At 40.7% G+C, this 24,390-nt stretch overlaps 1 protein-coding gene and 1 long non-coding RNA gene across 3 annotated transcripts; one reads left to right on the top strand and one right to left on the bottom strand.

Annotated features, from left to right (window-relative positions):
* Positions 1-8,972: 8,972 nt before the first annotated feature.
* On the bottom strand, positions 8,973-9,769 carry LOC145878651 (uncharacterized). The gene is made up of 2 exons (XR_014392156.1): positions 9,526-9,769; positions 8,973-9,281 (listed from the first exon to the last, which is right to left on the bottom strand). It is a non-coding gene; the product is annotated as an uncharacterized LOC145878651 (long non-coding RNA).
* A 2,304-nt stretch (positions 9,770-12,073) lies between these two features.
* LOC106603293 (nuclear FMR1 interacting protein 2-like) lies at positions 12,074-24,163 on the top strand. 2 transcript variants are annotated; one of them, XM_045717029.2, is made up of 4 exons: positions 12,074-12,376; positions 13,922-15,598; positions 17,138-17,170; positions 17,336-24,163. In XM_045717029.2, exons 1-4 carry the CDS (start codon positions 12,229-12,231, stop codon positions 17,386-17,388), a joined length of 1,911 nt encoding a protein of 636 aa, XP_045572985.1. In that variant the 5' UTR covers positions 12,074-12,228; the 3' UTR covers positions 17,389-24,163. The 2 variants fall into 2 exon arrangements, with proteins under 2 accessions (XP_045572985.1, XP_014052259.1); XM_014196784.3 differs by lacking the exon at positions 12,074-12,376 and adding an exon at positions 12,443-13,107.
* Positions 24,164-24,390: the final 227 nt, after the last annotated feature.

The following is a 24,390-nucleotide window of genomic DNA, read 5'->3' as shown; positions in this document are numbered from 1 at the left end:
GACGGGCGGGCAGGTGCGGGAAATCGGTTGAAGAGCATGCATTTAAGAGCAGTTGGAGGCCACGGAAGGAGTGGTCTCTCTCTCTCTCTCTCTCTCTCTCTCTCTCTTTCGTTGGTCTTCGCGTTCAATGATATGAATTCAATGTATTACAAATAGCTTTATCCTTATTAATACATTCTATACAATTAATTAATATCCTTATTAACCTGTTGGGTCTAGGGGGCAGCATTTGCACGTCTGGATAAAAAAAATGTACCCGATTTAATCTGGTTACTAATCCTACCCAGTAACTAGAATATGCATATACTTATTATATATGGATAGAAAACACTCTAAAGTTTCCAAAACTGTTTGAATGGTGTCTGTGAGTATAACAGAACTCATTTGGCAGGCAAAACCCTGAGACATTTTCTGACAGGAAGTGGATACCTGATGTGTTGTATTGACTTTAAAGCTATCCCATTGAAAGACACAGGGGTTTAGGAATATTTTGGCACTTCCTATTGCTTCCACTAGATGTCACCAGCCTTTACAAAGTGTTTTGAGTCTTCTGGAGGGAGATCTGACCGAACAAGAGCCATGGAACGGTGATGTCCCATTAGACACCTGGCGCGCTACTTCATGTTGGGTACCCTCGTTCCAATACGTTATAAAAGGCTATGCATTCGTCCACCTTGAATATTATTCATGTTCTGGTTAAAAAAGGCCCTAATGATTTATGCTATACAACGTTTGACATGTTTGAACGAACGGAAATATATTTTTTCCCCTCGTTCATGACGAGAAGTCCGGCTGGCTTACATCATGTGCTAACGAGACGGAGATTTTTGGACATAAATGATGAGCTTTTTTGAACAAAACTACATTCGTTATGGACCTGTGATACCTGGAAGTGACATCTGATGAAGAGAATCAAAGGTAATGGATTATTTACATAGTATTTTCGATTTTAGATCTCCCCAACATGACGTCTAGTCTGTATCGCAACGCGTATTTTTCTGGGCACAGTGCTCAGATTATTGCAAAGTGTGATTTCCCAGTAAGGTTATTTTTAAATCTGGCAAGTTGATTGCGTTCAAAAGATGTAAATCTATAATTCTTTAAATGACAATATAATATTTTAACAATGTTTTCTAATTTTAATTATTTAATTTCTGACGCTGACTTGACTGCCGGTTATTGGAGGGAAACGATTTCCTCAACATCAATGCCATAGTAAAACGCTGTTTTTGTATATAAATATGAACTTGATAGAACTAAAAATGCATGCATTGTCTAACATAATGTCCTAGGAGTGTCATCTGATGGAGATTGTAAAAGGTTAGTGTATCATTTTAGCTGGTTTTATGGTTTTGGTGACCCTGTCTTTGACTTGACAAAACATTACACACAACTCTTGTAAATGTACTGTCCTAACATACTCTAAATTTATGCTTTCGCCGTAAAACCTTTTTGAAATCGTAAAACGTGGTTAGATTAAGGAGATGTTTATCTTTCAAATGGTGTAACATAGTTGTATTTTTGAAAAATTTGAATTTTGACATTTATTTGGATTCAAATTTGCCGCTCTTGAAATGCACCTGCTGTTGATGGAGTGCACCACAGGTGGCACGCTAGCGTCCCACCTAGCCCCAAGAGGTTAATACATTCTATACAACCATGTTGATGCAAGTTTCAAGGCTGAGGCTATTATATAAACCGTTTTATGGTAATATGGCTATATTGTCTCTTCTGAGTATCACAAAATTGTACCAAGCGGACCAGTTCGTAGCTGGATTCTTCACCAATCTTCCATACCTTCTCCAGAACACAAATGTCATTCGGTTCCCCAATTCTGTGAGTTGGAAGAATTTCCTGTGTCTCTCTATGGGACCCCTCTGTGTCTCAACTGGGCCATGTGGTTGTAAGATTCTCCTCTGGAATTTTACAACCCTTCACACAGGGCCTGGGTGGGGGGAGGTAGGTTGGGGGATGGTGCAAGGGGGGAGGGGGTCAACTGTCCTCCCTGTACTCAAAGAGGCCAACGTCATGACAATGGTGAGGAAAGCACTTTTAAAGAATATCCAGGCATCCTCTACTGACGGAATGAGGTCAATATCCTTCCAGGATACCCGGTCCAGGTCAATTAGAAAGGCCTGCTCACTGAAGTGTTTTAGGGAGCGTTTGACATTGATGAGGGGTGGTCAATTGACAGCGGACACATTACGGACGCAGGCAATGAGGCAGTGATCGCTGAGATCCTGGTTGAAGACAGCAGGGGTTTATTTAGAGGTCAGGTATCTATGAGGGTGCCTGTGTTTATGGATTTAGGGTCGTACCTGGTAGGGTCCATGATCATTTGTGTGAGATTGAGGGCATCTAGCTTAGAATGTAGGACGGCCGGGGTGTTACGCAAATCCCAGTTTAGGTCACCTAACAGTACAAACTCTGAAGATAAAATGGGTGGGGGCGATTAATTCACTTATGGTGTCCAGCGCACAGATGGGGGCTGAGGGGGGTCTATAACAAGCGGCTACAGTGAGAGACTTATTTCTGGAAAGGTGGATTTTTTTAAAGTAGAAGCTCGAATTATTTGGGCATAGACCTGGATAGTATGACAGAACTCTGCAGGCTGTCTCTGCAGTAGATTACAACTCCACCCCCTTTGGCAGTTCTATCTTGGCGGAAAGTTTTGTAGTTGGGGATGGAAATTTCAGAATTTTCCTAAGCCAGGATTCAGACACGCCTAGGACATCAGGGTTGGCGGAGTGTGCTAAAGCAGTGAAAAAAACAAACTTAGGGAAGAGGCTTCTGATGTTAACATGCATGAAACCAAGGCTTTTACGGTTACAGAAGTCAACAAATGATAGCGCCTGGGGAATAGGAGTGGAACTGGGGGCTACAGGGCCTGGGTTAACCTCTACATCACCAGAGTAACAGAGGAGGAGTAGGATAAGGGTACAGCTAAAGGCTATAAGAATTGGTCGTCTAGAGAATAAGAGGAGCAGGTTTCTGGGCGTGGTAGAATAGATTCAAGGCATAATGTACAGACAGTATGGTAGGATGTGAGTACAGTGGAGGTAAACCTATGTGTTGGGTGACGAGAGGTTTAGTCTCTTGAGGCATCAGTTAACCTAGGTGAGGTCTCTGCATGTGTGTGGGGTGGGATGAAAGAGCTAAGGCATTTTGAGCGGGACTGAGAGCTCTACAGTGAAGTAAAACAATACAAACTAGCCAAGACAGCAGTAGACAAGGCATATTGACATTAGAGAGAGGCATAAAGCAATCACAGGTGTTGATCAGGAGAGCTAAGACAACAACGGGTAAATGGCGATGAATGGGCAGAGTGGGTCAGTTAGTTACATACAGGACCTGAGTTCGAGGCTGGGGCCGACAGATAAACAAAAAGAGGTACCGTGTTATTGAAACAGTCCAGGGGGCATCAGCTGCGTAGCCGAGTGATAATATTGTCAAAAGAGCAGCAATAGGTGAGTCAGGGTGCTGTTCGGTCACTACTACGCTAGGCGAGCAGGGGACACAGCGTTCAGAAAAGCTAGCGGGTCGGGGCTAGTAGATGGTTCTTTGGTGATATCGTCACAGAATAGCCTGTTGAGACCACATCGGGCGATCACATCGGCAGTCCAGTCATGATAGATCGGCGGGGCTCCGTGTCGACAATAATGGTAAAGAACATCTAGCCGGTCAAGAGCACCCTTACCTGCCGATCTATAAATGACTTCTCCGTAATCTAGCATGGGTAGGATGGTCATCTGAATCAGGGTTAGTTTGGCAGCTGGGGTGAAAGAGGAGCGATTACGATAGAGGAAACCAAGTCTAGATTTAACTCTAGCCTGCAGCTTCGATATGTGCTGAGAGAAGGACAGTGTACCGTCTAGCCATACTCCCAAATACTTCTATGAGGAGAGAAATTAATGATGTACTGTAGCAAACGCTGTAGTCTCATTGATGTCAGAGAGATTCTCCAATCCCACACTGTGGATAGGAAACACTAATCTGGTATTTTTAAATACAACATTTTTCTCAAAAATGTGTGGGGGGGGGGGGGCTAGGGGGCAGTATTTGCACGGCCGGATAAAAAACGGATTTAAACGGGTTACTACTCTTGCCCAGACACGAGAATATGCATATAATTAGTAGATTTGGATAGAAAACACTCTAAAGTTTCTAAAACTGTTTGAATGGTGTCTGTGAGTATAACAGAACTCATATCGCAGGCCAAAACCTGAGAAGATTCCATACAGGAAGTGCCCTGTCTAACAATTTGTTGTCCTTCAGTTGCATCTCTATCGAAAATACAGCATCTCTGCTGTAAGGCTCTAAGGCTTCCATTGGCTCTCAGAAGGTGCCAGAAAGTGTAATGGGGTGTCTGCTGTCTCTGGGCGAAGAACAGCAGGAGAATTTGTGAGTGGTCAGCCTGGGGACAGTGACACTGGAGATGCGCGTTCATGAGAATTCTCCATTTTTTTCTTTCAGCCTTTGAATGAATACAACGTCGCCCGGTTGGAATATTATCGCTATTTTACGAGAAAAATAGCATAAAAATTGATTTTAAACAGTGTTTGACATGCTTCTAAGTACGGTAATGGAATATTTAGACATTTTTTGTCACGAAATGCGCTCGCACGTCACCCTTCGGATAGTGACCTGAACGCACGAACAAAACGGAGGTATTTGGATATAACTATGGATTATTTGGAACTAAAACAACATTTGTTGTTGAAGTAGAAGTCCTGGGAGTGCATTCTGACGAAGAACAACAAAGGTAATCCAATCTTTCTAATAGTAATTCTGAGTTTGGTGTGGGCCAAACTTGGTGGGTGTCAAAATAGCTAGCCGTGATGGCCGGGCTATGTACTCAGAATATTGCAAAATGTGCTTTCGCCGAAAAGCTATTTTAAAATCTGACACCGCAATTGCATAAAGGAGTTCTGTATCTATAATTCTTAAAATAATTGTTATGTATTTTGTGAACGTTAATCATGAGTAATTTAGTAAATTCACCGGAAGTTTGCAGTGGGTATGCTAGTTCTGAACATCACATGCTAATGTAAAAAGCTGTTTTTTGATATAAATATGTTTAACCTGTTAGGGCTAGGGGGCAGTATTGACACGGCCGGATAAAAAAACGTACCCGATTTAATCTGGTTACTACTCCTGCCCAGGAACTAGAATATGCATATAATTATTGGCTTTGGATAGAAAACACCCTAAAGTTTCTAAAACTGTTTGAATGGTGTCTGTGAGTATAACAGAACTCATATGGCAGGCCAAAACCTGAGAAGATTCCATGCAGGAAGTGGCCTGTCTGACAAGTTGTGTTTTATCTGGGCTCTTTTTATTGAAGACTGAGGATCTTTGCAATAACGTGACACTTCCTACGGCTCCCATAGGCTCTCAGAGCCCGGGAAAAAGCTGAATGATATCGAGGCAGGCTGAAACACTTTATCGCGTTTGGCAAGTGGCCGATCAGAGTACTGTGGGCTTAGGCGCGTGCCCGAGTCGACCCCATGCTTTATTTTCTTTCGTCTGTTTACCTAAATGCAGATTCCCGGTCGGAATATTAATCGCTTTTTTACGAGAAAAATGGCATAAAAATGGATTTTAAACAGCGGTTGACATGCTTCGAAGTACGGTAATGGAATATTTAGAATTTTTTTGTCACGAAATGCGCCATGCTCGTGACCCTTATTTACACTTCGGATAGTGTCTTGAACGCACGAACAAAACACCGCTATTTGGATATAACGATGGATTATTTAGGTTTGCGGGGGGGTATGCTAGTTCGGAACGTCACATGCTAATGTAAAAAGCTGGTTTTTGATATAAATATGAACTTGATTGAACAAAACATGCATGTATTGTATAACATAATGTCCTAGGTGTGTCATCTGATGAAGATCATCAAAGGTTAGTGCTGCATTTAGCTGTCTTCTGGGTTTTTGTGACATTATATGCTAGCTTGAAAAATGGGTGTCTGATTATTTCTGGCTGGGTACTCTGCTGACATAATCTAATGTTTTGCTTTCGTTGTAAAGCCTTTTTGAAATCGGACAGTGTGGTTAGATTAACGAGAGTCTTGTCTTTAAAATGGTGTAAAATAGTCATATGTTTGAGAAATTGAAGTAATAGCATTTCTAAGGTATTTGAAAATCGCGCCACGGGATTACACTGGCTGTTGCGTAGGTGGGACGATTTCGTCCCACCTAGCCCAGAGAGGATAACATAATGTCCTAGGAGTGTCATCTGATGAAGATCATCAAAGGTTAGTGCTGCATTTAGCTGTGGTTTTGGTGACATATATGCTTGCTTTGAATATGTTTGAGAAATTGAAGTTGAAATTGAAGTTATAGCATTTTTGAGGTATTTGTATTTCGCGCCACGCGATTCCACTGGCTGTTGACTAGCCCAGGGAAGTTAATGGATGTGTTTGAAATGTACTATAGTGACTTCCTCCTCACACCAGACCAAGCCTACCAGCTACAGACAGACAAAGATGCCCTAGTGACCCATGACCTGACCTCAGCCTCCAGAGCCAATCAATACCCTGACAGAGGACACCTCTGAGCCCAGCAGTCTGAAAGATGGAACCCTCAAATGCTCAATCCAACATGGTAATGACAAGTATCACTCTTGCAGGGCATGTTTCCCTCTGTTATCTATGATTGAGCAACGTCTACTTTCTGTCAGTTCAATGTCAACACCAGCCATCAAAATGCTAAATCCAGCCTGTCTAAGTGCTGTGAGAGTCAGTGGGGGTCCCTTCATGGTTCATGTGCCAATTAAAGCCTCCGAGATAAGCTGTGTGTTAGCGCAAATTTCTCCGCTCTCCATAGAATTCTGCCTGGTTCAATGAGTTCCATCCTCCTCGGTAGTGACAAAAACAACACAGCACAAACAAAGTAGCAATTTACAAAAACTGTAAACCATAAACAAACAGGAAAATATGGAATTGACAAACAGGGCCACAGTAACAGGTACAGAATGTCAGGGGCTAAATGAACAGATAGCAGATGGTAAGTCCCATAATATAAACACATCTAGAAGGGCACAAGACAACACACCCCAGTTAAGGATACTGTGGACTAAGTATCTATTATGTGATGTTAGCATCACACAAAGGCATCCTTCAAACTATCAGGGTTGAGCTTGACTTCTACTGGCATCACAGTAAAAAGCAAGATGGGTTGTTCTGTATTGAAGATGAAAGCTAATGCCTGGGGAAAACGCATGGTTGCATCTCTCTCCTTCTGCTTGACTAGCTTACCTTATGTATTCATTAACCCAGAAACATCAGTCTTCGCATCAGCGTACACAAGACACACACATGAACAGGCGCAAACAAGCAAGCACACACACACACACACACACCACACACGCATGTTCTTTGTGGACTCTTTATAGACCAAGCTCGTATAAAGACCCAACTCATATACATAATATTATGCAAACACATTCATGCACAATATTTTACATTACATATATTAACATGTGCATACATTACATACAGTTCATAGTAAGTATGTATGGTCTCTGCAGACCCAAGGCTAACAATAACATTTCAGACAGGGCCCGTCCCTTCTGCTCAGTGCTATATGCCACTTCTCTCTCCAAGTGTTGAGATTTCTAGCTCACTCAGGAAAAGAAAAAAAAAATATATATATAAAGAAATAAAAGAGAAGCAAATGGGTCTGATGTGTTCAATTAAATGGGGAACGAGTGATTTCCTTAAGTTTCTTAGATGCTCGGATATGTTATGTTATGTGCGCATGCGTAGCTTCACTAGAGACTTAAATTACAGCACCTGGTAATCACTTCCCCGTAGACAATCATCAGGAGCACACAGCCCGTTGGTATGTAACTGCGAACTACTCAGTCTAGCATTGATGTTTAAGTCACTTATATGTTTGTGCACTGAATGTTTACCTCACTGTGTTGGTGTTAGTTTGGGCGGGAGTAACTTGTAGCTCGCTGGGTGCGGTAGCTCAGCGACCCAGATGCTATATAGCATTAGGCTATTATTATCAGCCATTTGCATTGTGCTGATTGTTCGGAGCACTCTGCTGGTTTCTGGTGGCGGTGGTGATAGCGGTGGTTTGGTTCGGTGATCCCTGGTGGAGTGCCGCATTATGTTGCGTTTGTGTGTAAATCCTTTGGACGAGGCATGTGGTGGCATGGGTTCTGTGTCCTGTGACAGCGTCCATAGCAACCTGTGACGGCAGAGTCACTGTGCGCATGCTCCTCTGGCGCTGGGCATTCTGGGTGATGTAGTCGGTGCTGTTTTAAGCCAGATTCGCCACATCTTTGATGGTGGTGCAGGCTTATTTTGATTTATTATTATATATACTAAATAATATCTGAATAATATATTGTCATTACTTGTTTGTTGTATTTCAGGTTTATGACCTGTGGTCATTTGATTTAAAATAAAATTAAGGACAAAACACGAGTCATGACATTGTGTGCTTCCTGGTGAGCCTTTTCGGAGGGCTAAATAACGAAAATCCGAACACCAAGCATTAGGAATAATGCGTTATACACAAATCTAATACATCAGACTGTGATACCTCTGTCTGAGACAATGCTGTACATTTGTCTGGAAAATGTTCTCTCACAAGAGCTACAAGCCAGAATGTTGAATAAATGACATTTGAACTACCAGTTGTCTACCGGTTTTCTGTGCTGTTGGTCTTTGCATCTACAAATTTGAGAAAAAATATCCACAGGATTATTAAACTGACTTTTCAAAACACTGGTACTGCCATTGAGATTTCTATCACCTGACACTTGCAAAACCATGTAAACACCTGCAAGACTTCCAATAGTATACACTTACGTCTTGTGCATGTGCCTCAAACAAATTGTGAGAGCCACACTTGGAGACCTGCGTTTTGAAGCTGGTTTAATAATACTTTCCTGTGGATATTTTGGCTAAAATATTCAACGGCAGAAGAACAAAATCAGCAGACAACAGGTAGAGTAAATTAAAATGACGTTTATTCAACATTTTGACTTGTAAAGGGACTGTATACTAGAGACGTAAGGAGACTTCCACACTCGGATTCAAAAGAGGCCAACACAAACCTTCCATTTGCACTGTCCTACCTGGTGTTATGAGGATTCTGTTGGACTTCCCTACACCAGAAGAACACATCTCAGTCTTCACACTGCCTTCCCTGCTGGTTGGCTTGTCCTCTGCCGGACTGGTCCCCAGGACCCCACGGACCCCCCAGAGTGTGGCTGTGGCTCACACTGACACTGTGGCATGGAGAGGCATGCCCGAGCTAGAGGAGACAAGCAGGGACACATGACAGTATGGTCAGATGGCCATTCAAATACAGATAACAAATATAGGCACATATGAGTGAATCTTAAAGTGATTTCTTCCTGCAAACCATATACTGTATCTGTTCTGACCTTTATGAATGGTTGTGATACCCACTAAGCCACACACTGCAGTAAGATGTATTATTTTATTTAACTAGGCAAGTCAGTTAAGAACAAATTCTTATTTACATGACGGCCTACCCTGGGCTAACCTGGACGACGCTGGTCCAATTGTGTGCCGCTCTAAGGGACTCCCAATCACGGCCGGTTGTGATACAGCCTGGAATCAAACCAGGGTCTGTAGTGACTCCTCCAGCACTGAGATGCAGTGCCTTAGACCGCTGCACCACTCCGGAGCCCCGAAAGATGTGCCACTGCAAATAAGGAAACCATTCTATGAGACTTAGCATTACTGCATACTGGGTAAGGGGGATACCTAGTCAGTTGTACAACTGAATGCCTTCAAATGTGTCTTCCGCATTTAACGCAACCCCTCTGAATCAGAGAGGTGCAGGGGGGCTGCCTTAATCGACATCCACGTCTTTGGCACCTGGGGAACAGTGGGTTAACTGCCTTGCTCAGGGACAGAATGACCCTGTCAAGGTCGGGGATTCGATCCAGCAACCTTTCAGTTACTGACCCAACGCTCTAACCACTAGGCTACCTGCCACCGGGTGTCATGCTCTCCAGTACTACTACCATAAGGCATGGATTATGGTAGTAGTGCTGTTTGTGAGAGGATTACCCTCTCACAATATTAAAAACAATTTTAATAACAATTGAGAACCTTGCCTATGGTTGCGAAATGAGTGATGTTACCAAAGGAACATGGGGATTAGCTAGTGCGGGAAGAGCTCTGTTGCCTGACAAGAAGCAAGTTTGTCTCACACTGTCTGCTCTTTGATACGTGATCTGATACAAGCCTTTTAGATTACATTTCCGGCTTAGGACCAGAACTTTTGAATGAGTGAAATGCCCTTAATTAAGAATGAACATTTAAAAAAAAAAAATTGTTGGCACTTACAAGTGCAACCTAAGGAATTACATGACAGAAAAAAGTGTTGGCATGTATGCATATATGAATATCTGCTGCTGTGATGAGCACACAACTCATTACATCAAATTCCCTGAGTGAGATCTGATCTTCTCTGATTGAAAGGGTTTTGTCAACAGTTTCCACAATGGTGGTGGTCAACAAGTTGAATCAAGAGTTAAGTATTTGTTCTACATCCTAGAACACCCCAAAACTTTATCAACTGTTGAACTTATTTTCCTTTTATCCTCACCACTAGATAGCCTCAACACCAGACAGCCTCAACACTAGATAGCCTCAGACTCATTGAACTGTTGTAGCCCTATCACATTCTCCATTGACAGGCCAATTATCACACACACTATGTTTAATTATAATTTTTTTGGTTACTACATGATTCCATATGTGTCATTTCATAGTTTTGATGTCTTCACTATTATTCTACTATGTAGAAAATAATAAAAATAAAGAAAAACCCTTGAATGAGTAGGTGTGTTCAAACTTTTGACTGGTACTGTTTATTAACTTAAAAACGATGAACAACTACATAGAAATGAATGATTTGACAAAAGTGAACATACTCACAACTGAATCTTACCATTGTGCTGAGAAGCCCAGTGGCAGGTGGAGAAACTCAAGTCGTTCCACAGAGACGACAATGGTCCCAGGACCACCAAACCTCTCTGTGCCTCCTGTGAGACAACGTCCAGTCTGCTCACTGCCACCTGTCCTACTGCATCATCCACAGTGCCAAAATGGAGAGAGATTGAAAAGTCAATGAAAGAAAGAAGCCAGCAGCAACGGAACCAACGAGGTATTTTACATTAACTCATCTTTACTACACTCAAGTAGACTTCCAGACGGCAACACAAGCACAGTGACCTCCAGCACCTTAGAGAGCAGGCTGGGAGAGGAGGGGTGAGGGTGGCTGAATCACTCGGACTTGCAGTGCATAGGTTCTCTATGGGGAAGGACTCACATGTGATGTGCATAAACCAATATTACATCTCTGTGGTGAGATGTCAAGTGGTGCTGGTGCCATATGTTCATCAATAGGGAATGGGAAATAGTGGGTTTATCTTCATGGTGTATGAAAGCTATTCACAGTTTAATCCTTCTTATGGCATAGTAGTACCCTTAGGTTATATGTCTGTACAATAATTAGTTTCATTATGTGCTTTTAAAATACAAATTGAGTGGTCAAACATTGACTACCAGTATTTGAAGATTAGGGTGGGATGAAATCTATAAACTATGAAATGCCACCACCTGGTGCCTGGATAGCAACTTACAGTAGCTCTGACAGGAAGAGCTGTCCACTACACCATGTCAGATGGCTACAACGCATATTTCAAAATGTGTTAAACTATATTTTAGAATTGGTATGCTTTTTACACAGACAGTATTTGTATCTTGATTAGATTGTATCCCATGTCAGTTGAATGCGGCTAGAATGATGCATGATACAGGATTATGTATTGTAAAAACCAACCAACCACAATGTGATAAAATCATAAACCGTATATGGGTACATGTCTCAGCAGGTCTCAATGGTGTGTGTGACTGAGAGGGCCACTTTGGGCAGTTCAGATTTGCTTGAATAAAATATAATCTCTACGCTTCTGATTTATATAATATTTCCAGTTGTTCAACCTGCATGAATGTATATATTGACAATACCTTTGCAATGTTGCTGGGGGAACCACCAACATTTTTTAAATACTTCTTAGATATACAGCTGACGAATACAGAGGCCTCGAATAGCTTCCGTTTGTCAGTGGCGTTGATTGGACAGTTCAACAGTCTGCTTTCCACTTGCCCAGTGAGCTGTGCACACTGGTAGACGAGCTCGGATATTATATTACACTTCAATGGAGGAACAGCCCAAAGATCGGGCACAAGAGAGACGATATCACCACCATGGAGAAGAAAGAAACCCCATTCAATACAAAACATCTCTAAAAAATGATCAGATCTACTTCCAGTACCAGCATCAGGAAACGCAGACGAAGAAAACAGGTTGGGCCATCCGGAAAAGTTAGCAAGCTAGCTAATGTCAATGACTTAGCTAGCCAGTTTATTACTTACGTCGATGTAGCTTGCGTGACTCATAGCAGAGTGGTTGCAAGCTGTTAAAAAAACATATTTAGCTCATTAGTTAGCTGGGTCAAGCGCTGCATATTGCTGGATGGGGTAGTTAAACGTCGCATGACAGCTGATGGTTTGACAGATGCGGATTGACCTTGTGCGCCGGTTTCACCACCCATTTCTAAATTTATGCTACTCCCTGACAAAATTCCCCTGTGTTACTAATTAGTCATTTTGTAGTTCAATTATTTTGTCACGTGCTTACATTGACTTTGTCAAAAAACTCATGCAAATTTGGTCGGAATTCCGTTAAATATTTTGCTAACAAAAACAAGCCGGCTCCACTGGAATGTTCTGAGTTGCCATTTCCCGTCGGCCATGTTAGAAAATGCGAGATGGAAAGCTAACGAGCTAGCTAGTTAATCCTAGCAACGAGAGTGAGATTTGTGCATAAAACAAGTTTCAATTTTATTTTGTTTACTACCACCTGGGTGCAGACAGGTCTGCAAAAGCAAGATGGCTAACTAACTTACTTTCGAGACTTTTCGGGGATTAAATAGCTAGTTAGTGCCAGACATTTTACACTTGCAAGCAGCTTCGGCTGGGTCGGGCCTGTTGCGTTTAGTTAACCATGATGAAGCCACGCAAACATGTTAGCCTGGGTAGGTGATTTGACGACATAGCATTTTCTTGCTAGCAAGCGGGGTGATTCATGGGATTTTGATTTTAATAAACAATTCAGAACCAATTTCTGCATGTTTTAGCTAACTACGTGACTTGAAATGTAATTGTAGCCTCACCAGTTTCTTTCGACAAGTTCACACTTGATGGCATGCATAAAACAAAATGTTAAATACCTTGGCTTCAGTTCAGACAAGAAAATAGAACACCACTTAACACAATTTTAGTTATTCTGGCTATAACATTAAGATGTTATTTGTTGATTCATATTTTATACAGGTATTTTAGGCGCAATGACTAATCTTTCATCTAGTTTAAAATGTTGTCTTTAGATGCTAGTATGGAAAGTATTTTTTTATTAGCTAGCGAAGTCAAGCCCAGTTACATTGTCAACCACCTTCCCCTTATCAAACGTTATATATAGGACAATGTAATGGTAATTTCTACCTACAGCACACATTTTTCTTCAGTGATTTATGTATGGTATCTAGTCACAAGTAGGCTATGGGACTACTATGTTCAAGGGAATCTGATATGGCACTGGTGTGTGGTTGTTTGCTGCCAGCTGACCTATTCAGTCTAAATAGTCATGATACAGAATCTTATAAAGGCCTTTCCATGTTTCCTGTAAAAGGACCTGTGAGCTTTCATTCTTGTAGACAGATTAGGTCTGTTTGTCCCTTTTGATATATTTGGAGAGTGAGGTGGTAGGGAATTATGGACTTTGCTTGGACTTTATAGTCTACACATGTATTACTGACAGTGCAACTAACTTTCTTTTGTTTTCTTTTACAGGCAATGGAAAAATAAACACCGGTGAGGTGGAGGGGGAGAAGATTCTGTCTGCAAAGGATTTTGTTGGTATCCCTCTTCCCACCAACAGCAATGGTAACAGACATTTGATAAATGCTAATGTAAAACAGAAGTCAACACGCAATGTTTTTACCACTCTTTCAAAAGTGGGCAGCAAAGAGGGTCTTGTTCACAAGAAGAATATGGACCGCATAAATGACAAGGCCCTGGATTTCACTAATCACTATGAGGGAAAGTTTTTGGACAAAAAGGAATCTGCTTTGTTTCTGAATGGGGTGGTAAACTCTGCTCATATTACAAATGGTTACTCCAGCAAGTCATCCCCTGATAATGATGGCAGTGGCTCAGAAGGTGGATATACTACTCCTAAGAAACGCAAGACCAGACGCAACAGCATCAAGAACACAGAGCATGTGACAAGAGAAAGGGAGAGAGTCATGCAGCAGGGCAATGCCACACAGGAGCCAGAGGTTTCTGGACTTGAACCAACAGAGAAATTGCTGAGCTCGCGAGTTGTCCATAAAGCAGACGCCCAGACAGCAGTCAAGCGGATGGATGCTCCAGAGGTGGCTATGGGTGAACTGCAGAAGAAAAACTCAGACAGTAAGACTGCTGCAGGTGCCTTTGGTAAAAAGTTTGAGAATAGGCCCAAAGCCAAGCTCTCCTCCTCTTCAAAAGAGGACTCTTGGACTTTATTCAAGCCCCCTCCAGTATTTCCTGTGGACAACAGTAGTGCTAAAATAGTGCCCAAGATTAGTTATGCAAGTAAAGTTAAGGAGAACCTCAACAAAGCAGCCCAGGCTGGAGGAGAGGTGCAGCCTCCTCAGGTGCCTGGTAGACTGTCACAGGTCCCCATGTCTGCTATGAAAACCATCATCTCAGCTAGCTTTACTAATGGCCCTGTTTCTGGAGATGGAAATAGTTGCCCGTCTGTTGGTACCTTCTTCACTCCTGCTGCTAGTAGCATTCCGCCAGCCCCCTCTCTCCCATGTGGGGAGAACGTAGCATCCACTTTGGACAATGACTATAACTCTTTAACCAACCCTGCAGTTGTAGATCTGAGAAAGTGTACTCTTTTCATTTACCCCCTAAACCCTTTAAATATGCAACCTGTGCTCCCTAGTGCTCGCCAAGTGGACACCCAGGCTGCTCAGACAAATCAGAAAGCCTTGGGGGACATTTTCCAGAATCAGTGGGGGCTGTCTTTCATCAATGAGCCAAACGTGGGGCCAGAAGGAGGAAGCGGGCCGGTGGCTGCCGTGGAGGGCAAGGTTGCGGTGGTAACATTTCAAGGGGAGCAATGCCCTGCTGACAAGCCAGGCCTTGACTCTAATCTATCAATCCCAGAGCCTTTGCCTCTCACTTTGGCTCAAGACTCAGAGAAAAGGACTAGTGCCCCAGCTTGCCCACCTGCTACAGTGAAGGGTGAGGATGGGGAAAAGGCTCAGCTGTCTAGACAGGACAAGACAAAGGGCGAGGCTAAGAGTCCAGGTGCAGTTTTGTTGGCCTCTTGTAAAGACATTAGTGCTGAGCCTGACCAGGCCCCCCTGACCAACCTGGTGTTGGGTCTGTCTAAAGAGCCGCCCCATTCTAAGAGTCTGGACAGAGGTAGCTGGGGGTCGTTTGATCTGAAAGCTGCTGTTACTTATCACACTAAAGGTAACTCCTCTTCCCCTGCTTTATCAAGTCTATGAACATATGTATTAGAGGTCGACCGACTTATGATTTTAACACCGATACCGATTTATTGGACAACCAAAAAAAGCCGATACCGATTAATCGGCTCCATTTTTTAAAAATATATATGTGTGTGTGAGATATATAATGACAATTACAACAAAACTGAATGAACACTTTTATTTTAACTTAATATAATACATGAATAAAATCTATTTAGTCTCAAATAAATCATGAAACATGCTCAATTTGGTTTAAATAATGCAAGAACGCAGTGTTGGAGAAGAAAGTAAAAGTGCAATATGTGCCATGTAAAAAAGATAACGTTTAAGTTCCTTGCTCAGAACATGAGAACATATGAAAGCTGGTGGTTCAATATTCCCAGTTAAGAGGTTTTAGGTTGTAGGAATTATGAAGCGTCGACCATTCTCTCTCTACCATTTGTATTTCATATACCTTTGACTATTGGATGTTGTAATAGGCACTTTAGTATTGCCAGCCTAATCTTAGGAGTTGTCTCAAGCATTGCTAAGAGCTGCTGGCAAAAGCAGTAAAGTTTGAATGAATGCTTATGAGCCTGCTGCCGCCTACCACCGCTCAGTCAGACTGCTCTATCAAATATCGTATCATAGACTTAATTATAATATAATAAACACAGAAATATGAGCCTTTGGTCATTAATATGGTCAAATCCGGAAACTATAATTTAAAAAACAAAACGTTTATTCTTTCAGTGAAATACGGAACCGAACCGTAATTCTGGCAAATTAGTTCGCAACGAGCCAGGCGGCCCAAACTGTTGCACGTACCCTTACTCTGCGTGCAATGAACGCAAGAGAAGTGACACAATTTTCCTAGTTAATATTGCCTGCTAACATGAATTTCTTTTAGCTAAGTATGCAGGTTTAAAAAAAATACTTCTGTGTATTGATTTTAAGAAAGGCATTGATGTTTATGGTTAGGTACATTCGTGCAACAATTGTGCTTTTTTTCGCGAATGCGCATTTGTTAAATCATCCCCCGTTTGGCGAAGTAGGCTGTGACTCGATGACAAATGAACATGCACCGCATTGATTATATGCAACGCAGGACAAGCTAGGTAACCTAGTAATATCATCAACCATGTGTAGCTAACTAGTGATTATGTGAAGAGTGATTGTTTTTTTTTTATAAGATGAGTTTAATGCTAGCTAGCAACTTACTTTGGCTCCTTGCTGCACTCGCGTAACAGGTGGTCAGCCACGCAGTTTCCTCGTGGAATGCAATGTAATCGTCCATAATCCGAGTCCTAAAATGGCGATTACAGATTATGAAAACTTGAAATTGGCCCTATTTAATCGGCCATGCCGATTAATTGGTCGACCTCTAATATGTATTACACATTAGTAGCGTTAACCAACTATTTCACTTGCACCAAAAGCTTTAAATCCATTAGCTTCACATTAAAGACAATGTGTCTAATAATAAAATTGTCTTATGCATCTGGAGATGATAATCAATCTGTTTTTTTTTTCTCTACAGAAATGGAATATGTTTTCAATTTGCAAAAACAAGGTAAATTAAAAGGTCTCTTCTGTGTAGTGTATTTTTTAAGTTGTGATGTTGGGTTTTCTATTCGATGTTCAAAGGTGTACAGCTGAAGTTTGAATAACATGCATTATGCGTTAACTAAGTTCCCCAGGGCCTACACACTCAATTTCTGTCCTTCTCCCCCCCCAGATCCAAAAAGAGTAGTCTGTTATGACAAGACCAAGGATGGACCTGATCAGTGAGGTAGTGAATGTCAACAATTACCTGTACCTTCTCCCTACCTGGGTGCTGCAGATGTCTTTGGCGGTTATGATCCCTTTGGAAAACAAAATCGAGTCAACTGTGATATTGGGACAGAAAGATGTGTGTCCTGTGACATACTTTTATTGGAATACAGAATGGGGTAATGGGATTTGTTTTTGGGGGGTGCATCGGAGAAGAGGAAGTTGACAAGGGGAGGTGTAATATGAGTAAATATTAATCCAATTATTGGCATTAAGTTGAGCGCAGGAGCTTCGGCTGATGCTCTGGATTACACACAGACTCAAACACTTGAAAGAAATTTTGGGTGCCTCTCCCATGTGAATGGACACTTGTGACACTTTCTGCTGTAATAGGTGTTGGTCTCGTAGATCCTTCCTCTGGGTGTTGGGGACATAAGACTGAGGAAGGCGCAAACTGCACCTCCCAAGCCTTTATCCTCTTGCCCATTGAACTGTGGTGACTGTCTGACAGTAGGATGCCTCAATTGTTTTAGTTCCTCATGCATTCAAATTAGTCCAATATATGTAGATTTGTGTATGTGTTATGATTTATGCATACACATCAGTATATGTGCACATTTGAATACATTTTAAAAGAAAATGAACTATAAATTCTAAGAATGCCTTGAAATTTACAAAATGTGAAGATTATGAGAAGGCTGGTAGTATTGATAGTCCTGTTAGGCTGCAGGTTAAATGAGAAATGTATATGTTGAGGGAACGCATTTGTCTTAATTACTTTAGTGAAATAACTATGCCCAGCAAAGACCTGACTGCTTGGTATCAGTTTTGACAACTATTTTACTTTGTTTTGTATGGTTTAGTGATTTCAGGTGTGATCTACAGTAGCAACAAACTCCCAGAGAACAGATAGAGACGTGTCAAATCAGAATGAAACTAAAGCCATGTCATAATCTCGTGGTTCGGTTGTCAGTTTTAGGTAGCCGTGCTAATCAGTAAAAATGTTTTGGCATTAATTGTCTTCATCTGAGTTTAGCTTTATTTGTACTTTTATTTCTTCTTAACCCTCGCTGTTTTAAGTCTACATATTTCATGAATTAATTTCAGATTAAGATTGATGTAGGCTATTCCTTAATTTTAGTTGTAGGTTCTCTTGAGCTTTTCACTTGATTGTGGGAGTTTTCGGGAAGATGAGAAAAGTGACAGTGGAGCAAGGGCTATCTATGTATGTGATATTTCAAAAAAATAGTTTTTTTTGTTTGGTGTATTTCATCAGTAAGGAGGTTCAAAATGTCTAATTCATTAGGCCTGTCTAAGCTATATTTGCTGACGCCACGTGGAGAAATGGAAAATGTCCTATTTTCTTGCTCAAGCAATTTGCTTTTGATTTGCCCTTTCAGCATTTGGTCTTTAATCTCTCTCTTATGACAATGTATTTCTTGCACGTGTTTACTGGTGTGGATGAGATGTGAAAAGTCGCAGTATAATATAACCAAGCAAATATTAGACAGAAAACAATCGCAATACTAATCATTTCATGTCCCAGACCAGCCACTCTTTGTTATACTGTGCATAGAGATTTGGTGATGATGACGTTTCATAATACCTTATCATCGAGTTAGTCTTTGATCAAAGTGACTGTGTCAAGAGGCCTAAACATGTCAAGGCAGGCCAAATTTGGCAATACAATGAGTGGACAACCACGATGTCATTGGTACTACCATCTCCCTCTCAGTTGGGTTTTTGGTTTTGCGCTAAGGAAGGACATTAGTTTCTTTTCTCTAGCATAAATGATTTGGTTGTGTGGATTAATAGCACTTTATTTAACTTTTTTTTTTTAATCTTTCAATTACTACAGATATACAGTACCAGTCAAGTTTGGACACACCTACTCTTTCAAGGGTTTTTCTTTATTTTTACTGTTTTCTACATTGTAGAATAACAATGAAGACCTCCAAAACTGTGAAATAACACATATGGAATCATGAAGTAACCAAAAAAAGTGTTAAACAAAGTAGCCACTCTTTGCCTTGATGACTGCTTTGCACACTCTTGGCATTCTGTCAACCAACTTCACCTGGAATGCCTTTCCAACAGTCTTGAATGAGTTCCCACATATGCTGAGCACTTGTTGGCTGCTTTTCCTTCACTCTGCTGTCCAACTCACCCCAAACCATCTCAATTGGCTTGAGGTTGGGTGATTGTGGAGGCCAGCATTCCAACACTCGCCTTCTTGGTCAAACAGCCCTTACACAGCCTGGAGGTGTGTTGGGTCATTGTCTTGTTGAAAAACAAATGATAGTCCCACTAAGTGCAAACCAGATGGGATTGCGTATCGCTGCTGTGGTAGCCATGCTGGTTAAGTGTGCCTTGAATTCTAAATAAATCACTGACACTGTCACCAGTAGAGCACCATCACACCTCCTTCATGCTTCACAGTGGGAATCACACATGCAGAGATCATCCGTTCACCTACTCTGCATCTCACAAAGACACAGCAGTTGGAACCAGAAATCTCAAATTTAGACTCCTCAGACCAAAGGACAGATTTCCACCGGTCTTATGTCCATTGCTTGTGTTTCTTGGCCCAAGCAAGTCTCTTCTTATTATTGATGTCCTTTAGTAGTGGTTTGTTTGCAGGAATTAGACCATGAAGGCCTGATTCTCTGAACAGATGATGAGATGTGTCTGTTACTTGAACTTTGAAGCATTTATTTGGGCTGCAATCGGAGGTGCAGTTAACTCTAATGAACATATCCTCTGCAGCAGAGGTAACTCAGGGTCTTTCTTTCCTGTGGCGGTACTCATGAGATCCAGTTTCATCATAGCGCTTGATGGTTTTTGTGACTGCACTTGAAACTTTCAAAGTTCTTGACATTTTCCGAATTGACTGACCTTCATGTCTTAAAGTAATGAGCTGTTCTTGCCATAATATGGACTTAGCCTTGTTTGGCAAAAGACCATCTTCTGTATACCACCCCTACCTTGTCACAACACAACTGATTGACTCAAACACATTAAGAAGGAAAGAAATTCCACAAATTAACTTAACAAGGCACACCTGTTAATTGAAATGCATTCCAGATGACTACCTCAGGAGCTGGTTGAGAGAATGCAAAGAGTGTGCAAAGCTGTCAAGGCAAAGGGTGGCTACTTTGAATAATCTAAAATCTATTGATTTAACACTTTTTTTGGTTACTACAGGATTCCATGTGCTATTTCATAGTTTGATGTCTTCACTATTATTCTACAATGTAGAAAATAGTGAAAATAAAGAAAAACCCTTGAATGAGTAGGTGTGTCCAGACATTTGACTGTTACTGTGTTTATATATTTATATAATGACATACTAACTTCTTTTAAGAATGGCTTTGGTTGGGCTGTTCTTTTTAAGAAAAAGAAATGAATAAATACAAAATGTCACTCAGGTAGCATTGGTAAAGCCATGACAAAGTTGGAACAATTTTGTTTTCTGCCAAATGGTTCAGAACAAGATCCTCATATTGTGCTCAAATTTGAATTGCTAAAATATTGAATTGGAGTCATATTTAATAAAACTACAGAGCTGTGATAAAATACCAAAATATTTAGCTTGCAGAAAACACTGACACAGCTTGCAAGCAGCTGTCATACATGTTATGTAGGCTTCAAACCTTTTTAAGTTCTCTGTTTAGGCAATTTCACTTTAAGCACACTGATTTGCACCGTTTTCCACCTGTTATTGGACAGGGTGATCTCTTTCTGTCCTTGATTCTTTTGTCATTCATGACCTGAAACACTTCTGTGTTCCCAGTCCAGGTTATATGCAATGGCAGGAATCTATGTCTGTGCTTCCTAGTCCAGCCCTCTTGGGTTTTCTGGTCACGTCATGGCTTGTTCTTGCAGACTGAGAGGGAACTACAAGAAGGTCACACATACCCCTGCTGTGTACAAAACTGTGTCTCACATACACTTAAAGGGCAATTCTGCCACTTTTCAACATCATTCATCTCCGCACCATACCAGTGTCTACATATGAAAACCGCACATTTCTGTGGTTTAGAAGAAAGGTCCTAAAAAAATGCTTCTCTGTGACATCACAGGGTAGGTTTTAAAAGTAAGAAACTGATTTTCCAGAACCTGTAAAAAGTTTCTAGCCAGAGGGAGGGTATTTTCTTTCTCCCCACGTCATTGTGAATCTGATTGCATTTGAAAAATTGCTGTTTGTCATCAGGTAGAATTTTTAGTAATGCACCATTTTCACATATCTAGACACTGGTATTGTGCTGGAGATAATGAAAATTAGGTTGAAGTGGTGAGATTGCCCTTTAAGTTAATTCGCTGTGGAATTCAAAGGATAGACCTCTGGGATGTGGTATTTTACTAAGTGTTATCAGATGGGGAAACTCCTATCGAACAAAATATCTTATTTGGTTAATGCTGGACAATGGCGAAATTTCTGTTTTTATTTTGTCTTGATCGGCAGTGGGAATTGCTTTTGCGATGGACAACCAAGTTTGAATAGTTTGCAATGGTGACATTGACAGCAAAAAAATAAAATGTATATCTTTAAAAATAAAATTTACTTGTACTTTGAATGTTCATGCAGTCAATTTATGTTACTTTACTTGGTTCCCCAAAATATTGGAATAGAAAACCCCAGATCATACCACGGGGTAAAAAAACAAAACAAGTTTATCATTTTCATAACCCTAACCTCCTTTTTTAAAAAATGTTTTTGAATTTTTTTTTATGCTGAGTGGGATAACAAGTATGCTTCTTTGTGAAACCGGGCAGGCAATCTCTTTTGGAGTCGGTGTGTAAAAGTGCTCTAACAGTCCTAAGTACATTATGTTCATTGTTTTTATCCAGACATGTCCCCTTTTATTTGATTCTTAAGAGGGCTCATTGATCTCTAGGGAAATAATGCAAAAGTTTTCCCCCTTAGATATTTTAAAGCACTTAAGTAAAATGGGTATTTTTTTGTATTTTAAGAAAAGAATATAGCTATATTACTTTAACGATAGTGTAGTAGCCTGTAAACCAAAAACTGGTTCTTAATAGAGGAGTTGGTTTGAGAAATACTCTGCTACAAGAGTGCGTTTGTGCTTTGTGTGGTGAAAGAAAATCGAGAAAGTGATTTCTGTCTCTATTTTCATCCCCCTTAGGATGTGCAATCACCTCAAGGATACTCGCACAGTCCTCCGAGTTCTGAATAGGAGGACTGCTGTTTGATGTGTGTGTAAAAGTGAGCTCTTCCAAATATATGCAAGTTTCCCCTTTTTTCAAGACCCTTGGATCATGTTCATGTGCCTGTGTGAAAAGTATGCTTTTACAGTGATTTGTATCTTCTTTTTTTTGTTTCGAAAATGATTTGTGCCATGTTTTTTTGCAAAAAAATATATATACATTTGCAATGCTGTTTAACATTTTTTACAGCTTCCTTTGCTGCTTCCTTTCACTGACATGGAAGAAGCTGAAAGCAATGTGTGTTTTTAGATGTTTTGAAGGAAAATTTCACAGCTCAAAATCGAATGATGTGCAAAATCTTTCAGTGGGCTTGCATTTTAATGAAAACTGCTTGGTGGTATATTATAGTCTGTCCGTTAAGTTAGTAGAGCAATTTAGAATTTTACTTTTGAATTGATCTAACGCATTAATGTATTAACTTTGTATGTTTAATAAGCTGTTTTTGTTTTATTTTGTGTCACTTAATTTATTTGTAGATGCACAACTAGAATGGAACTATTTTTTTGCTTCAAAGGAAAATGATGGGGAGAATTAGGCTAAGCTGTCTAATTTTTTATATCTTAACAAGTACCTACTTTTTTAAGACCATTTCATTATTGAATCTCAATTCTCATAATTTTATATAAAGCCCCAATGTTCTGATCTTTGTGTCTGAAAACAAATGGTAATGGTGGAGATATGAGCACTGAAAGAAATCCAGAGTGTTCCTATAAAGAATTTGTCCCTGATGTTCTTCATCACATGTGTTAAAGGGGATTGATATACTGTTTGACAACTCTTATTTCGCGTTCGCCAAAGGTACACTACTCAGATATTCAGCCGCTGTATGGTCCATGCTCTTAGATTGGAAAGACTGATGGTTTAAGCCAGCCTTTGTCTGAGCCAACCACAGCAGCTGAATGCCACTGTGGGAGTCTGTTGGTATGAGTGAGGACAAATCTAAAATAAAAAACATGTAAATAGAAATAATCACAAATACCGAAAGTGCTGCTTCTTCATCTAGTTATCGATTGTCTGTAATGGGAAATGCTGGACTTAAGGCGAAAATGGAGCGAACTGTCTCCCATGCCCATGTAAAAACATTTTTTGGGAGGGGTTGGTTGGGATGGGGGCCATTTTGTTTACTCTCTTTGGCACATGAGAGCTATTTGTAGACGCACATTATGTTAAAGACAAGGGAAAAGTGTTTATTTCTGGGGCTCCACAGTGCTACTGTTCTTTTTGGAAGGTGGTGTGGTCATATTGAGATGTGTGTCTGAAGAAAACAGCTGTGTGTGGTGCCAAGTCCATCTTTGTACTCTTTCTCTCTCTGTCATCTCTGTGCCTGTTGATGGATTATCAATCGGCTCCTAGGAAATTTGCCCCTCAGAATTTGAGGCATTTACAAGTTGACATTTACAAGTTTTAGAGTGTGAAATGGTTTCATTTTCTGAATTTAACAAATGCATTTTTTTTTTTTTTGCATGATAATATCCCTCAATTTCCAAACAAATGTAATAAATTAAAGAAATTCAGTGTTCACAATTTCAGTTTCCATTAAAATGAAAAATTTTCTTTAAAAATCCTCACTGGTTTCAGTTTTTTTGTTCTCCCCTAACAATTTCAATTGAGATCTCATTGCAGGAAAACAAAGGATTTCACAGTAGGTCTGGTACAAGGCGTGGAAAATTAAGTGCTCCTCACTCACCTATTGCTGAATTTTCCATGAAAATGGAAGTTTGCTGCAGCCTATATACCATGACGTGAGGTGCTATGTTGGTGAGCATTGAAAGTTGAGTAATATCATGTTTG

The sequence above is a fragment of the Salmo salar genome, chromosome 04, assembly GCF_965601325.2.
Source record: "Salmo salar chromosome 04, fSalSal1, whole genome shotgun sequence".
NCBI lineage: Eukaryota > Metazoa > Chordata > Actinopteri > Salmoniformes > Salmonidae > Salmo > Salmo salar.
This window is presented reverse-complemented; position numbering and strand designations above follow the sequence as displayed.